This window comes from Octopus bimaculoides, chromosome 11 (genome assembly GCF_046866305.1).
Source record: "Octopus bimaculoides isolate indiv1 chromosome 11, ASM4686630v1, whole genome shotgun sequence".
Taxonomy (NCBI): Eukaryota; Metazoa; Mollusca; class Cephalopoda; order Octopoda; family Octopodidae; genus Octopus; species Octopus bimaculoides.
Window position 1 is genome coordinate 58,465,857 of NC_142938.1, and position 19,085 is coordinate 58,484,941.

Genomic DNA, 19,085 nt, shown 5'->3' on the forward strand with positions numbered 1-19,085 from the left:
ACCCTGGAACACTATAAATGATCAACCTCTCTTGCATGAAATGATGCTCATTTACACCCATCACATGTAAGCAAGGGTATACACACAGACACACACAAATAAACAACAGGCTTCTTTCAGTTTTTGTCTTGCAAATCCACTGGAAAAGCTTCTTTGATCAGCCCAAGGCTATAGAAGATACTTACTCAAGGTGCCACACAGTGGAACTGAACCTGAAACCATGTGGTCACAAAGCAAGCTTCTTAACCACGTGGCCATGTATGCATCTATGTAAGAAATTATTGTTTGCAAAAATATAGGGTGCCTTAAAAATACATGCTAGTATTTAATTGTATTTCTTCACATGCTGATTCATACCAAAGTTGATTTTACTGTTTAGTCTTTCAGGGTTGATAAAAATCTGTAGCCATTGAAGGGCAGGAGTCAGTTGGGTTCAAATAATTCCTCAGAATTTGGCTTTCATCCTTCTGACAAGCAGAGAGAGAGAGAGTTTGTGTGCGTGTGTCAAAATAGAATGCCACTCAATTATTTCGTGTTGATTTAATATTCCTATAAAGTATCCTCAATCTGAATGGAGTTATAGTAGAAAGTTTGTAACTTCTACAAATTCTGCTCTTGTTAGGTAATAAACTATTTCAGTATCGAAGGTAGACAAACGATTTTTATCTTTGGCATCTAAAACTCAATATGAACTTCAAAAATCTTAAATTAATTACCAAAAACAAAACTAATACACTGTGTTGATCCCTGTTGTCAGAGTGTTGTAATGGCATATATTTTTCCTTCCGGTTCTTATATGCTACTTGAAGCACTTCTAGTCCTTCACTAACACTTCAGTATTAATAGCCTTTTAAACCCCGTTGCTAAAGAAAGCAAGTTAACTTACTGTAGTCAGTGAACGATGAAGTGGTACTAGACTTTCTTCCACACTTACCATTTCAAATTTAGCGATTAGATCTGGTTAATTAATTAATTGCCTTTTGGACACTTTATAAATCAGTAAGGAACCTGTGAATTGTCTCTACTAGCTGGACAAACTTACGAAGATGACAATGAAACAAGATATGTTAATGATCTATATAAAATCAATGAATGGATTAAGCCAACTGTTTTAGTCCTTGGTAAAGTTCCATGTTTACCAGAACCAAGAATTTACAACTGAGTATAGTGGTTTGTTTTGACAAGTCTCAATCTTGTGTAAGGGAGAAGGTCATGTAGTTTGAATTATTCCAATATAATACTGGTACATTAATTTGATCGATTGTGATATAAAATTACAAAGTCAATCCTGGAATGATTTAAACTCAGAACATACGAGAACAGGACTATAAGACATTTAGTCCAAACTTTTCAATAATAATTTAGCATACAGACACAAGTTTGTAAAGTAGTAGTTTAACCAATTGAATCAACTCCAGTACATAGCTGGTACATGTTTTAACAACCTTTGAAAGAGAGCATGAAGGCACATAGCCTAATGAATTAGAATGTTGCACTCACAGTCACGAGGTCATGGTCTTGATTCCTGGTCTAGCTGATGCATTGTGTTCTTGTGTGCAAAATCTTCATTTCATTTTGCTCCAGCTTACTCAGCTGTAAATGAATAACTCTGCAGTGGACTGGCATCCCATTCAAGGGAAATATGATCTCATTCACTGGAATGAGATTCATGGAAACTGGATGACCAGCACTGTGAGTCCTAGGGCTTGAGATAGTTACATCCAGGTATTGACTCTCAGTTCTTTTTGCCCAAACAATAACTCTTACATGTATTTGTAACTTTCCATTTCCACTTAACCTCTCTCTCTCTCACTCATCCAACCATGCATCACGTATGTATGTATGTATGTGTGTGTGTGTGTGTTTAGATAGATCGACAGGCAGACAAATAGATACATACATACAAGATAGGCTTCTGCACAGTTTCCATCTACAAAATTCTACTCACTAGGTATTGGTCATCCTGAGGCCACGGTAGAATACTCTTGCCCAAGATGCCACACAGTAGGGTTGAACCGCATAGTTGTGAAGCTAATTTCTTTTACCACATACCCATATAAACACACACGCATGCATACTTTTAACACTGCTGGTTTCAAATTTTCGATTTACATTGTTAATTCTTCTCCCCCGTTTAGTAATAAACTGCAAGATCGAAGAATCTTGTAGTTTTATCGTTTTATTCTATTTTATTTTGCTAACTTCCTGAGATATTAAGAAGTTCAAAATAGGTTCTTCCTTTTTATTATTACTTTTTGATGTAAAGCAATTCTTCTTGTCTATCAACATTGCTATTAGGCTATATTTATTGCAAAGAAACATTGCCTGGAAGGGGACTGCTGCTGCTAGTGTTTCTGTTGAAGAGTTCGCCTGTAAGAAATATAAATTGGTCAGCTGTATTATTTCCCTTTGTTGTCTCACAATCAAGCCAATATATAAAATAAAATAAAACAGTACTACAATAGCTTGCCAGTCGTTCAACAAGCACTGTTACTTGTGGTTTTACAAATGGAACAGTTACAAATCTGCCTTTCCAGTCAATAATGAGAAATGTTCACTGTTGTAACACACTGTTCATTCACCCTCTTTTGCAATCTGGCTATTGATTATAGGGAGACAAATATAAATGAAATGGGTTAACTATAAATATAGCAGTTTATCTAAAACTCTTCCTCTGCACTTTGCTTAATGGCAACATCCACTGGTTCAAGGTAGCCGTATTTTTTTGACATAGCTTATCAATTTTTCTTTTTTTCTTTTTTTTCTATCTTCCCTCTATCTTTTATTGTTTATTAAATCAACATGAAACTGTTGCTGTGATGTCAGTTGTTGGCTTTTGTTTTAGTTTTGTAAATTGTTCTTTTTTAATTTATCTATTTCATATATTTAGCTGAATTACATTCTACTAAATAATGCGGTTTGCATTTTTATTTTTCCCTCTCCCTAAAACAATAGAAGAAAATGATTCCTCTTCCCCCATCTCTTCTCTCTTTTTCAAGTTTAGTTGTTTGCTTTTCAGTTTGGCTCTGTCATTCCTGATTATATTTGCATTTCTCATTGCAAGAAATATTTTGAGACCTTTTGTATTTTAATTAGGTATAATACAACCTTGTCACTTGTATCTTGCCAATAATAAATGCATTAAAGATCATCATCATTAAGTCCTTATCTCTTTTGCTGTGCTTACATGACTTAATGGAGTAGTTTTATAGAAACGGTCTTGATCGAATATCAACTATAATAATCCCCTCGGTTTTATACCAGCCAACCAAACTGGCTCTGTGGTGAAGTTGTTAGACAACTAATTTGTCAGCCATAAGTTTTAATCTTACTTGGTAAAGGCATGTAGCTCAATGGTTAGGGTATTCAGCTTATGATCGTAAGGTCATGAATTTGGTTCCCGGTGGCACATTGTGTCCTTGAGTGAAACACCTTATTTCACATTGCTCCAGTCCACTCAGCTGTTTAAAGTGAGTGAGTACCATTATTGGATAAGGTTACAACAGGCTAAAAAGAAACAAATATTAAAAAAGACAAACTGTGAACTAGAAATGGTGGCTGGTTTTATATATATATTGAATATGAAAATTATTCAACAAAAAGAAAAATTATGGACATCTTTAGTTAGGCACAGTTTTGTCCATCCAGTCTGGCCTGTTGTTTTTTGTTTTTTTGAAATAATGATGTTATAACACTATTGTTACCATATTTCTTTTGAAATACACTGCTTTTGTTTCAATTAATTTTGAAAATAATGGAGAATTAAGTAAAATCATTTTGTCATTATTAAGTTGATGTTTGCAACATAAATTAACATGCAATTTTGATGGAAGGTTTTAACTAAGATCTTTTTAAAACTGGAAGATCGTACCTTAAGACGAAGAGTGGTTTCAGATAGGTTGTTATAGTAATAAGGCCCCAAGTTTTCAGTCAGAGGATCTAAAATAATATGCTGTAGTGGTTTAAGACATTTTTCCCCAGTAGCATTACCAGAACCTGAATCTTTCACAGCCCCCAATATACTGGTAGTGAAGGGCCTATATATTCTTCTTGTATATCATCAGCATCATCCTCACTTAATGTCAGTTTTCCATGCTAACATACATTGGAGCTGCACCAGGTTCCATTGTCTGATTTGGCATGGTTTCTACAGCTGAAATGTGTTCTTGTGTGCAAAATTTTCATTTCATTTTGCTCCAGTTTACTCAGCTGTAAATGAATAACTCTGCAGTGGACTGGCATTCCGTTCAAGGGAAATATGATCTCATTCACTGGAATGAGATCCATGGAAACTGGATGGCCAGCACTGTGAGTCCTAGGGCTTGAGATAGTTACAACCAGGTATTGACGCTCAGTTCTTTTTGCCCAAACAATAACTCTTACATGCATTTGTAACATTCCATTTCTACTTAACTAATCCATACCTCTCTCTCTCTCACAAACTCCTAACACCCTTCCTTAGGCCAACCACTTTACGGAGTGTACTGGGTGCTTTTTACATGGCACCAGCACAATTGCATTTTATTTGGCATATGCATTAATTATATTTTAACAGTAAATATTAACTTTTTTTTTTAGTACAATGTCAGTAGACTTTTCATTTTGGAACTAATTTCATTTTAATAAAGCTTTTTCCAAGTTGAATGCTGTTCAACTCTGGATGTCATTTTCCTAACCTCATAGTATGAATATTTGTTTAGTTCAATTATATTTCTATTATGTTGTGAGAAAAGAACTTTTTTTAATGTGTAATATATATCATCAGCATATCTCAGATTGTTACTATTGTGAATGCCAAATGTTGACTAGGAAAAACAATTATACACACTTCATATTATCATTCGGTAGTAATTTAGTATAATTTATATTACCCCTCATTAGTTTCATTTAATTGCTACTAATTTGTATCATTGGATCGTTATTATTTGTTATTTTCTTTTGTTTAGTATATATTATTACTCGTTAGTTGTAATTGTATGTAAATAAATAAAGCGATTGTTGTTGGGGTGAAATTGCTGAGGTGTTAGATTCCAGCTTACTGCAGTCATGAGTTCATACTTGGTACAGGCATTTCGTTCTATATGGTACCATTCTCATGAAACAGCAATGCTATTATATACTGTTAGTGAGTTAGCTGCCTAAGACCGGTGTTGTATCCAGAAGATTCTCTCTTATCTGTTAATCACTACTGTATCCTAAGCTTCAGTAGTAACTTTATGAAATTTTTTTGTTGCAGAGTTATCAATTCTTTGCATTAAATTTTTTTGTCATTGTGTAAAAGCTTAGCTGTGTGGTTAAGAAGCTTGCTTCCTAACCATTTGGCCTTGTGTTCAGTCCCACTACACAGCGTCTTGGGTTAGTGACTTCTACCATAGCTTCAGGCCAACCAAAGCTGTGTGAGTGGATTTCGTAGGCAGAAACTAAAAGAAGCCTATCATGTGAGTGTGTGTACCCATATCACACGGTGGCTGTAACTGAGCATCATCATCATACAAGTAAGGTTGTTTCCAGTCTTCTGTGAAAACCTTATCTGGCCATGGGGATATGTTACCTTGCTTGGAAACAAGTGGGGTTTGATAACAGGAAGGGCATCTGGCTGTAGAATATCTGCCTTGATAAACTCCGTCTGTCCCATGCAAGCATGAAATGTGGGCATTAAATGTTGATGATGACCATCATCAAGCAATCACAAACTCATCATCATCATTTTATGTTTGTTTTTTCCTATGCTGGCATGGGTTGAATGTGCTTACTGAGTCAGTGTTTTTATGGTTGGATGTTGTTCCTGTCTCCAACCCTTTTATACGCACAATTTATAAGACATGAATGGGCATGGTGTACCTATTCTAAAACCAGGATAAATCCAGTCAGCTGTTTTTTTTCCCCCCCCTTTATATGTGGGGAGTGTGTTTCAGATGATATAAATCTCATTAAAAAAAAATAATACATGCTTGGTACCCTCTGGATGTCTGTTAATAACTACCTCCTCACAGCGTGAGATGGGATTAGAAATTTTAATTTATAATCGAGGTATATGAAAAGGATACAAAGAATTCACATATACATGTGCGCACTCAACTGCTACACACACACGCACACACATGTCAAACTCACTCATCCCCATTCACATTTACACACTTGCACACCATTTTCACATACACACACACTTGTGCACCTCCTCTTGTTGGGATCACCATGAATTATCTCCTCTTCATTCAGCCTCTCATTATTATATCTCCCTCTCATTCACCATGTTGGATCACTGAACTCAACACGTTTTTTTCATTCTCTCTCTATTTATTTCCTCTTATTCCTTTCTGTCAAAGAGCATAGGCTCAAAACTTAAAAGACTTTTCCGCTCCCCCCCCCCCCCGCGAGTGTCAAACTGATACACTTGCTTGTTGTTCCTACACCTATCTTCATCTTTGTTTTTTTTTATAAATTGGCTTTATATCTAATTTTTATTTTTTTATTTTTATCTGTGGCAAAATTCTTACAATTTTTAGTTAGTTGTAGCCATGTATGGTACTATTTCATCCTTTTTAGGAATCTTCAGCAAAACTTAATTTGATATATTAAAATGAGACATTACAGTAAAATTAAAGAAAAGCTGACAAAATAAAAAAAAATAAAAAAATACAGAAGAAACACTGTGCTGGGTCACAGATCTTTTTTAACTTGTATTCTACTGTTTGTTGTGTCAAGAAGTATTACAAAACTTACCAAATTTACAACACCACTCAATAAAGGCTGTGGATATTGATAAAGTAAATTTCCGAAAGAAATTAGTTAAGACTGCAGGATTGCCACAAATATACTGTATATAGCCTGGTAAATGGGGTGGGGTTAGGGTTGGAATATATTAGTTGCAGAAAGCAGCTATTGTAAATCATGGGATCTGTGGAAAATAATTAATCGTTGTAGAGGCTTTGATGATTTTGATTTCTTTTGGTTCAGGGATGAAAGTTTTTTTGTTGAGCAGAAAAGCTACAGTTGATTGAATTGGCTGCAGCATATTACTGGTATTGATTTATCTTGTCAACTCGTGAGTTTTGAACTCAAGAAGAATAGTGATGCATTAAGCTAAACCACTTGATCCAATCTAGCATTTTGATGTCTTTACCAAATCCTCTATCTAATACTTTTGATTATACATACACACACATATATATGTGCACACACACATGTATGTATATATGTGTGTGTGTGTAATGTTTTTTCTTCTTTCTCTTGGCACAAGGTTGTTTTCATAATGAAGGAGTGGAGAATATAATCATAATGCATAGCCTATCATTTTCTACAATACTGCAATTTAAGAATTTTCTTAAATATATTTACATTTGCTTCCCACAGTTATTGTATGAGTGGATAATTTCTAGACGTTTATTTATTGTTTGTACTTTTCTTATAGAAAAATTGTTTTTAGAAAACTTGTAATTTGACTGCATAAGTATGTATTACACACATAGTAAAGCTACTCATGACTAACTTAAAGATCATTTCCTTGAGGAGAGGGAAAGCACTATCTCAACAAGATTATAGTAGACTTAGCTAGGTCAGCTAATATTACAAGGAATACTAGAAGCTTCAGCTAGAATGTAATCAGTTCATTGTTCCATTGAGTGTATATAACTAGTACTAGCATGGCAAGATCCTGATATAGATTTACTGATCAATACCATACAAGATGAGTTCCTTTATGCTTGTCATACATATAGCTTAACTTGCTGCGATTTTAGAATAACCACATTTCTTTTAGACCAGCAAATTGAAGTGTAGCGGTTTTCTTCTCCTTCCTCTTCTACTTATTTGCTTTATTAAAAGAGAGATGGTTTTCAACAATTGTATCTATTAGGAATCTATCTAAATTTACACCATCACTTCATGCATTCAATTATATCTTCACTCTTTCTTATGTGATATCAACTCAAAAATAGGTTTTTTCTTTCTTTTTAGAAACCACCACTATTCAAGACTTTCTAGATTCACCTTGTTTCTTTTCTTCGCCCTTTGCTTCAGCCTCTGCATTTGAGTATGTGTTTCACCACCATGCAGCATCACACTTTGTACACAGATGTCGTGCATTCTGCTCTGCAGTCATAACCAGGATAGGAAGATGCTCCTCCATCACTAATTAGGTCACTAGATAACAGAAGTTATCATCTGCTCCTAGGAAGCCCCCTAATCATCATCATCGTTACATAATGTTTTCCATACTGGTATGGCTTGGATGGTTTGGCAGGAATTGGCAAGCCAGAGAGCTGCACTAGGCTTCAATTGTCTGTTTTGGCATGATTTCTATGACTGGATGCCCTTCCTAACATCAACCACTTTACAGAGTATATTGGATGCTTTACATGTGGCATCAGTGCTTTATACATGGCACAAGCTCTGATGCGTGGAGGCACAATGGCCTAGTGGTTAGGGCAGCGGACTCGCGGTCATAGGATCGCAGTTTCGATTCCCAGACCGGGCATTGTGAGTGTTTATTGAGCGAAAACACTTAAAGCTCCACAAGGCTCCGGCAGGGGATGGTGGCGAACCCTTCTGTATTCTTTCACCACAACTTTCTCTCACTCTTATTTCCTATTTCTGTTGTGCCTGTAATTCAAAGAGCCTTGTCACACTGTGTCACGCTGAATATCCCCGAGAACTACGTTAAGGGTACATGTGTCTGTGGAGTGCTCAGCCACTTGCACGTTAATTTCATGAGCAGGCTGTTCCGTTGATCGGATCAACTGGAACCCTTGACGTCATAAGCGATGGAGTGCCAACAGCAAGCTCTGATGCTTTTAAAGCATTTTAAAAGAATTTATTTTATGGGTGCTGACTAGTCCTGAGTATCTACTATATTCAGAATCCTTCTCTGAGCCTACCTGTGATCTCATTGTACTTTTTGTGCACCAGTTGTTTGCACTGGGTACACTGAATTCTAATAATCACATAAATTTCCTATAATTTCATGATTTGGGTCCCATGATTTGTGTGTGTATAAATATACATGTGCATATATAAATACAGCTGTGTGTGAATGTCGGTAGAAGATTGAGAGGTGGGTGTAGATATATTCTGTTGAAATGTTTGTTATTGTAACTTTACATTGAAATTCCAACATAACTGTAACAAAAAAAAGTAAAAATACAATGACAATAAACTGTATTGAATTGAATGAGCACAAGTTCAACCTGCCTCTCTCTCTTTTTCTTTCTCTCACATACACATACATTTGTGTGTGTGTGTGTGTGTATTAGCTATAATATAAATGGTTTTTTAATTTTTTTAAATATAAAGTATAAGACATCTGTGACATCTTCAGCGACATTTAATGTCTTCATGTGTGCTCCTGCTCTGCGTAGTACATTCCAATGGACTAAGCAGAGTATTTTAAGATCTTTACAAATATGACCGAGGAGAACAGTTCCTATCATTGGAATCAAGCTGTGTATTGCTTGCTGGGTATCCATACTTTCAAATGGGTTCTCAGTCATTCTTGAAGATGTCATGTCTCCATATATCTTATCTTTTACTTGTTTCAGTCATCAGACTATGGCCATGCTGGAGCACTGCCTTGAAGGATTTTTAGTCAAACAAATCATCCTCAGTTATTTTGTTTTTTCTTTAAGCCTGGAATTTATTCTATCAGTCTCTGCTCCTGAACCAAAGTTAAAGAGATGCAAACACATCGGCACCAGCTGTCAAGTGATGGTAAGGGACATGCAAAGACATGCCTAGATACATATGTATATATATAGTCCGTGCCAGTGCTGCCTAACTGGCCCCTGTGCTAGTGGAACGTAAAAAGCACCCACTACACCCTCGGAGTGGTTGGTGTTAGGAAGGGCATCCAGCTGTAGAAACCTTGCCAGATCAGATTGGAGCCTGGTGCAGCCTCCTGGTTTACCAGTCCTCAGTCAAACTGGCCAACCCATGTCTGTATGGAAAGCAGACATTAAACGATGATAATGATTCACAGGCTTCTTTCAGTTTTCCATCTACCAAATCCACTCAAGTCTTTGGTCTACCCAAGGCTCTTGTAGGAGACACTTGTCCAAGGTGCCATGCAGTGGGACTGAACCCAGAACTATGTGGTTGGGAAGCAAGCTTCTTACCACACAACCACACCTGCACCTATTTGTATGTATGTATGACAAGGCCAACCAAAGCCTTGTGTGTAGATTTGGTAGGGTGGAATTGAAGGCAACCCATCATATCGTGTGTGTGTGTGTGTGTGTGTGAATGTTTGTGTCTGCTTGCCATGACATAGCATGCTAGTTGTAAAATGATTGTCACTGTCACACCAGCAGTGCCAATATTCTGTCAGAGCATGACTGGTCTTGGGGAAATACCTTGCTTGGAAACGGGTGAGGGTTAGCGATAGGAAGCACATTTAGCCATAGAAAATTTACCTCAGTAAACTCTATCCAGCCCATAAGTACTAGACCCAAAACTAAATCCTGGGATTAATATGATCAATTAAATTCTTAAAAATGGTTATTTCATCATGGCTGAAGTTCAATGTGAGAAACAAGTAAGAGTTTAAAGAACAGATCTCTAACATTAGTGGAAGAATAATTAAGTATATAACCCCAGACCTGACTGATTGCGACAAGATGAAAGGCAAAACCGTTGGTATTGGTGGAATTTGACCTCAGCCATAACTAAATTCTGCAAATCATTTAGCATAGGGCTTTATATATTAATCTTCCAATTATGACTACTGAAAGTCTATGATTGTTGAAGAAACTTTGGTCAGCTGTGGTCATGTATTCACAAATAACTGCTCTTGATAGAATGAGTGGTGTGAAACAAGTAAAGGAAGTCTCTATGTGATTGTTAGACTTTCTAGAAATAGCTGTCAAATCCCCTCAAGCCATTCTAGATTACAGGGAACTTGCCTTCAAAAAGAAACCTGACTGTTAATTACAGAGTTCTAAAGCTTGTGTTGTTTTTCTCAACAATTTTGTTCCAGCTCAGTGATTTGAACAAATTAGCTTCTTCGTTTATCACTTTTTTTTTCTTCGTTGCATTTACTCTTCCTTGGAGTTGATCTTTTTTATTTATGCAGTCTTTTAAAAAATAGGAAATCACATGGACAGTGTCATCTTATAAACTTTTAAAACGATGGGATGGTCATGTCTGGATTGCCATGGATCATAGGTCTGACCAATCTATACCAACCTGTAGCTGATGAACAATAAACAAGCAAGGCAAAATGTCCAGGAACATTTGTTGTATAAAAATTTATTAGTGAAGTAAACATTGACACACAAGCTAGTTGGTCTGATTTACTAAAGTAAACTGCTATATGGGCATTGATCAACCAAATAGTTGTGATTAGTGTTTAATATGAACTGAAGGCAGATATTTATTTACTTAGAAGAATGTGTAGTTAAGCATAGCAGGATTGGAGCTCATCTCCTGTTACCATCTTTAGCTTTTAAAGCTTGTTTTTCACACCAATAACCAACATATTGTAAGCTTAAGCAAGGCTGTCACTTAAACTGAAATATGTAATTTCAACTACTTCCAGTTTGGTCTGAGTGTAAGTCTATCCTGTAACACCTGTGATTATCTGAAGTAAAACTACCAATATTCTGCCATTCTAGATTACAGGGAACTTGCCTTCAAAAAGAAACCTGACTGTTAATTACAGAGTTCTAAAGCTTGTGTTGTTTTTCTCAACAATTTTGTTCCAGCTCAGTGATTTGAACAAATTAGCTTCTTCGTTTATCACTTTTTTTTTCTTCGTTGCATTTACTCTTCCTTGGAGTTGATCTTTTTTATTTATTTTCCTTTTCTCTTTGAGCATCTTTCCCTCAGCTGTGTCTTGTTTAATTAATTTTGTAATCAGAATCCTTATTATTTCTCTCTCTATTTATTTTCCTTGAGCCCTAGGACTAAGAAGGCCAGTTACCCAGTTTCCATGGCATATGAGCCCAAGATCATGACATTCACCCTGAATGGGATACCAAGCTGTTGTAAAGTTCTAGGCTAACAATTTTGATAAAATGTACCAGTTGAATAGTGGATCAATATTATTAATTTATCCCCTCCCTCTAAAATTACTGGCTTTGTGCCAAAATTTGAAACCTTTATTATCATCATTATTTGTTTAGCACAACATATCAGCAGAATCTTAAGAGTATTATGAAAAATGCCTTGCTCTTTATGCTTAGATTTCAAATCCTATTGAGGTCAGCTTTGCTTTTCATTCCACTAGAGTCAATAAAATAAAGTACTAGTTTAATAGTGGGATCAATGTAGTCAAGTTATCCCTTTGCTCAAAATAGCTATCCTTGTGCATAAATCATTATTATTATTGTTACTATTATTATTAAGGTGATAAAGGTGGCAAGCTGGCAGAATCATTAGCACACCAGGCAAAATTCTTAGTTGTATTTCATTTGTCTTAATGTCCTGAAGTTCAAATTCTGCCAGAGTTGACTTTACCTTTCATCCTTTCAGGGCCAATAAAATAAGTACCAGTTGAGCGCTCAGGTTGATGTAATCAACTTATCATCTGCCTTGAATTGAGTTATTCTCTACTCTGAAATTGCTGGCCTTGTGGCCAAATTGGAAACCATTATTATTAAGGTAGCAAGCTGGCAGAATTGTTAACATGTCAGACAAAATGCCTAGTGGCATTTCTTCTGGCTCTTTACGTTTTGAGTTCAAATCACATTGAGGCCAGCATATAGTATGGGCCAAGTATTGAGGTCAGAGTAATTGACTATTCCCATCCCTTCAAAAAAGCTAGCCTTGAACCCTGCAACAATCCAGCACCCCATTCAAGGGAATGTTGTGATCTCAGTCATATGCTGTGGAAACCAGGTAACCAGCCTTATGAGTCCAAGGGCCCATTATTGAATTTCTATATTACATAGATATTGATATATAATTGTAAACAATCTCATATATAACAATTTACATTTTATAATTCCGTGTATATATGATATATATATATATAATATAAATTTTCTTTCAATATGTTTAAATTTTTTATTATTTTCAGGGATTTACAGAGTAATATAATTATGGATATTCAACCCGATGATTTCAAAGGATTTGTTAAATTAAAGAAATTGTAAGTATTATATCATTTCTTAAGAGCATATTTAATTATTGAAATTGTTTGTGGTGTCGTTTGACACTTTGCTGAGACGATTTTATTTTGTGTGTGTCACTGAGAGTTGAAGTGGCAGTGTATTTATTGTCATATAAGTTCATCATAACCATTTTTTTTTCCTTTCTTTGTAATTTACATCATTAGTAAAACTATCTTTATAAACAAACAGCTGTTTGTTTTTGCTTTCAGAAAACATCAATATTTACATGTTAAGCAGTTGTAGAGGCAATGAGAAAATATATATTATACATAACTAAAAGGATATATATATATATATATATATATATATATATATATATTATTTATTTTTTAATAAATAATTATTATGATGATGATGACATATTACCTATTTTAATGTAATGGAAAAGTAATCTCATGCATGTAATTATGCATCTCTTGTCAGTTGTTGCACAGTGTGATTGCAACTGAGTCATCTGTGCATGTGTGTGTATGCATGTGTGTTTGTCTGCTGGAATCTGTAATCAGGTGAGAGAGAGAGAGACTGGAGTTGTTGTATTTCATTGAAGAGGAATCACACTGGTTATTGAAATAGTAGTGAATGGTTTATTTGAGATGCGAAACGGGAAATAGAAAGACTGACAGCTCAAGAATTCATTAGGCTATTTTCATTTTGTGTGGGGGATTTTTGTTGGTTTTTTTTTGTCTTTTTTTTCCTTTAGTTCCTTTTGATTTTTTTTTACCGTTTTTAAAAAATTTTTTTCATCTTTTCTTTTCTTGATTCTTTCCTGTCACTTTCTTCATCTTCTCCCTTTCACTTTCCGTTTTTACCCACCCCTTCACCTCCTAAATACATGAGAAGTTTCAGCAGTTAATTGCAAAATGAGAAACATCGTCCCTTTCCCTCTGGGCCCCTTAACCACATTGCCTGTCTGCCTGCACTGCTATCTCTTCTATTTCTTGTCTCTGTCATCTTGTCAGTTAACCCGATTCTACTCTAATTAAACCCCAACACAACATTAATATATTATCTCTACAATCTGTTTAACACACCTCCCAAAGAAAATCCTTCTCGTGTTTTGTGTTTTCAGTATCTAATTGTAGTAGATGTGTGCACGTAGGTGTGTGTGTACGTACGTGTTTTAGCATGTGCATCCTCTTGCCTCTCCTCCCCACCCTCTTCTTCAGAATGTAATCTTAGTGCAAAGAAACTATTCAGCATATTTAAAGAATTACCGAGAATGACATTTGAAAGGTGAAAATTCTTGTATGATAATGCTTATAATGCTTATATTTTACAATTATTTGGTAAATAACTATTCTTTCCTTATACCTTGGCATTGAAGAGGGTGATTAGAAAATGAGAAAATCTATCTTTCATTGTTTATTAAAAGCTTCCAGACTTGGGAACAGAGCTTCTCTAATGCTTGGTGTACCCAATAACCATGCCTGGCTCATTTTGTTTCCTTCGCGTTGTCTTTGAATGCTGGGAACAGAGAAATGTTTGAGACTAACTAAAAGAAATTATGTAACGAATGCTACCAGTGGGACAATAATGACACTTGGCCTGATCTGTCACTATTATGATGTGAGGGCATTGATCATAGATCTGTTCATCCTACTTCAGGATCTTTTGAATATATCTAAAGGGATTTTTTATTGCTTACTCTTACTTACATAAGCCCTAACTTTTCTCCACTGATTTCAACTCTGGCCCTCTTTTCTACTTCTTTCCACTTGGATCTTTACTCTTTCCTTTAGGATTTTGCTGCAGTATCATGTTTCCCTGAAGGAAGGCCTCCCCCTAGGTCTTGTTGGTTTTGAATTGTCATCAATGCTTTAGTAACTTTGCTTTTTTCTAGGTAGGGATGTTGGCACTACACCATTCTTTTTTTTTTTTATCCCTATGAGGAAGTGGTCCATTTTCGTTTGGCATCTTTCCTTAGACCTGTCCAGAGCAGGAAGCCTTGCTAGGCACTTGCATTCTCCTGGCATATTTCCGAGAGTCACTGAGGCACACAAGCCATTGTACTGTAACAAGGACTGGACTTTTGGTGCTTATTGCTCATATACCCCTAAGAAATGCTGACCAATGAAACACTTGTCTCTTTTACTATGCTCTCACTGGGAAAGTGGGGTCCTCAGATCAGAAGCCTGGTGCAGAACACTTTAACATACCAAGGGCTAAGTGAGATGTTAGAAAGAGAGCAATGGATTGAATTTGCCTCCAAGTCGCATTTTGTGTTGTCCATTTTCCTTCAATTTATATTTCATTTCCATGGATAATCTCCTATAACTGAAGTAATTTCATTATTTTAATTTTTTAGTCAACTTTGCTTTACATCCATTTGGGGTTGATAAAATAATCACCAGCCAAACACTAGAGTCGATGTAATCAACTAGCCCCATCCCCCAAAATTTCAGGCCTTGTGTGGAAAGAATTTAATCAGAATAATTTGAAGTAAAAACAATTTCACTGTTTTGTTACTGGATATCAAGGAAGTACAAAATACTTGGAAATGTTGCAAATGCAATGTGATGGAGTTTGTGTACGAGTTAAAAAAAATTGCAGTCTGTTTTGTGTGTGTGTGTGTGTTCCTCAATTCCAAAATTTAAAATATGTGAAGAATTGTTTTTGCGTTTGATATGTAAAACCCTTGTGTGATATCTGTAACATTGGTGATGGAATCAGAATAAATTGAGCCTAATTAATTTCATGAGAGAGAGAGAAAAAAAAAAAGAAAAACAGAATGGCTTTTTTTTTCTAGTTTGTAGCAGAGTATTTTGATATGTCTGATATTTTATAGTATTTCAATTGCAAAAAGAAACTCAGACTTGTTGAAGCAAACCACTAAAATAAACAAACAGGAGATTAGGTGGTGGTGGTGGTGGTGGTGGTGGTGGTAGTATTGGGGTAACTTTTGCTCCATCTGTGTATGTATAAGGATAAACACACAACCATACATACATACATGTATAAAACACTAGACAAGTGATAGCCTTTAGGAAACCTACAGACTGAATGTGTATTAATTAAATTGTTTTATCTTTGTATATCCAGTGAATCTGTTATGCCGATTAGTCTATTGTAGCTTAAAACTATTGACTATCAAGATTATCGTGACAGTATAGACTAGATATAACTCTTACTTCTGCTATACAACATTGATTTTATTCCTTAACTTATTTTGTCAGCATAACCTGACAGTAGCTAAAATGATAAACTTTCCTCGCAGACTATACCAAACCAGTACAGACTCGGCTAAAAGCTACCTGGTTTTAGTAAAAGCTAATGGCTAAATGTTATGATGTTTGTGGTGAAAGTTATTAGAATAGGAAACAGTACCAGCTTTTTATGGGTGGTGTTTGATCAACATATCTGTAGAGTATCAAATTACCTTGTCCTGTTTATGTCCCTTTATAATTTGAGTTCAAATCTTGCCCAAGCTTAGTTCACTTTTCATCCTTCTGGGGGCAGTAAATTAAATATTAGCCTCCAGATATTGGGGTTGATATATTCAACTACATTCTGGAGTGGTGCCCCAACATGCTCCACCTCACCTCACCCTAATCCTGTGATTGAATTTAGTTCATCTTGAATGAAATTGCATAAGGAAGATACTTCTTAAGTGCTTTTGTTTTCTTTGTGTATGTGTGTGTGTACATGTTTGCATATTGAGGCACTGAGCCATTTTTTAAAAACTTTACATATGAGAGTAACTCCCCCCCCTCATTCTTTGTCATTTGGTGTGTTTGTCAGCCTGTACACAAATAGTGAATGTTGTTCTTGGATGAGAAAAAAATCATGTGTCCTTCATAATAAAGTTGATATTTTTCTGGAAAGGTACAAGTTTTGTTGGTTTTGTGGCCCATGGGGAAGCAGCCTGTTGGAAGAGAGTTTTTTTTTTTATAACTCACTAACTTTTTATAGACCAATTGCAAAGGCACCATGTGTACTTTCCTGTTGTTTTCTACTTGTTATTCTACTAAATATGATATCCCTTTATAGACACAGCTTGTGTACAACTGTCTTGGAGAAAGCTACACTACAAGAGGTTCTTCTCATTGTTTTCTGCTAAATATAAATCCTAAGATTTACAGTAGATTTGCGAGAGTTTATATGACGTCTGTGCTATATTTCCATAGGCAACAGGAATGAAAGTGAAATGAAGCTATGACTGAATTAAAACTGTGAACTCAGTGTGTCAAGAACTTAATCTTCTACTCACTCTTTTATAAGTCTTGCCATACTTATTGATGTTGAAATTATTACCAACTTGTCTGCTTCCTCCACATCCTCTCCCATTTATATGTCAGTAAATCCCTCAGTTCTCCAAGAAGCTATAAGGTTGTCTTTTAATACAAAATTATGGAACTTACTTTGATATATTAGTACTTTAGTGCTTAGTAGAATGGGTTTTTTGGGAGAGGATGGGGGGGTTCTCTTTTGCTGAGCTAGAGCTCTTAAATGGCTAAGAAGAGTTATAAACTTTATCCCAGCTTAATAGTTTAAGTTTTTAATGTTGCCCCAATGTTAATTCTTGCTTTTATCTGCTCTAATTGCCAACCCATTACAGAAAATGTTTATGAATAAAATAAAAATTTGACATTATGTTCTTGTATTTAAGATAGAAAATCATTGTTGTTTTTCTAAGTGACATACCAGTAAGTTTTTAATCTGATCCCTCTCTCTTCATTTAAGATCTATCCAGTCATATTTTGCTACTTAGATATGTCAGCTATTAGCAAATGTGTGTGTGTGTATGTGTCTATTGTTTGTTTTACATGTTGATCTTCTCTCAGCTGACAGATCAGTTAACTCTACAGCTTATCTTTCTGATGAGCCAGTGAGGAAGTTTCTGTGTGTTATTCACTTGGCCTGCTCAATAAATTTACTATGCTTTAAAATGGAAATGATAATGTTTTAAGTCCTGAATCCTGGGATTTTATGCATCACTTTAAAATCATAACTGTAGAAGTTTCACAAATCACTTAGTTGTACCAAAACCAATACACTAGTTATTTTTTTTACCTTTTACTTATTTCAGTCATTGGACAGGGGTCATGCTGGGGCACCACCATGAAGGATTTAGTCAAACAAATCAACCCCATTGTTTATTTTTAATGTCTGATACTTATTCTGTTGGTCTTTTTTCCTCAGCCACTATGTTACTGGGGCTTAAACAAACCAACAGAGGTGGTCAAGTAGTGGTAGTGAGGTTACAAACACAGGCATATATGTACATACATACATACACATTCACACACACACACACACACACAATGGGCTTCCCACAGATCCTGTCTATCAAATTCTCTTACAAGGCATTGGTCAGCGCAGAGTTATAATAGCATGCAGTGGAGTTGAACATGAGACCATGTGATCTCAGAGTTAGCTGCTTAACTACACAGTTAGGCTTGCACTAATGAGCCATGCTTGCACACACACACACACACACACACACTTATGATGGGCTTCTTTTCAGTTTCTGTCTTCCAAATCCACTCACAAGGCTTTGGTCAGCTTAAGGCTATAGGAGAAGACACGTGCTCAAAGTGTCACATAATGGGACTGGGCCTGGAACCATATGGTTGAGAAGAAAACTTCTTACCACACAGCAATGCCTGTGCCTGTAATATATGTATAGTTTTAAATATTTTTCACATTGGCTTATTTCTTATTCATTTTAAATATCATTTACCTTTTGACCTTATAATAATGAGCCTTGTACCTTCATCTTTTTCAAATCTTTCATTTTCATTTGTGATATATTTTAATTTTCCTCTCTTTCTCTCTCTTTCTCTCTCTCTCTCTCTCTCTATCTATGTATCTCTCTCCTTTTGGCCTAAATACCTCAATAAAACAGTTAATCCTAAAACTTGTTAGATTCACTTCATTAATTTCTTACCTGGCCAGGGTTGTGGACTTTCTTTTTCCACTTGCAGGTAGTTGTGTTTGGGAGTAGGCATGTTATCATTTGAAAAGTGTGAAATGGATTGT

At 35.6% G+C, this 19,085-nt stretch overlaps 2 protein-coding genes across 3 annotated transcripts in view; one reads left to right on the forward strand and one right to left on the reverse strand.

Moving 5' to 3' along the window:
• LOC149133364 (biglycan-like) overlaps positions 1–13,170 on the forward strand; it is a 34,563-nt gene extending 21,393 nt beyond the window's left edge. The window contains exon 2 of the mRNA XM_089360187.1: positions 13,013–13,170. Coding sequence (XP_089216313.1) covers positions 13,013–13,088 — 76 coding nt within the window. The 3' untranslated portion in view covers positions 13,089–13,170. The remainder of the gene's footprint in view (positions 1–13,012) is intronic.
• The window catches only part of LOC106876991 (uncharacterized), a 616,967-nt gene that overhangs the window by 514,918 nt on the left and 82,964 nt on the right, over positions 1–19,085 (reverse strand). The window lies entirely within an intron of this gene.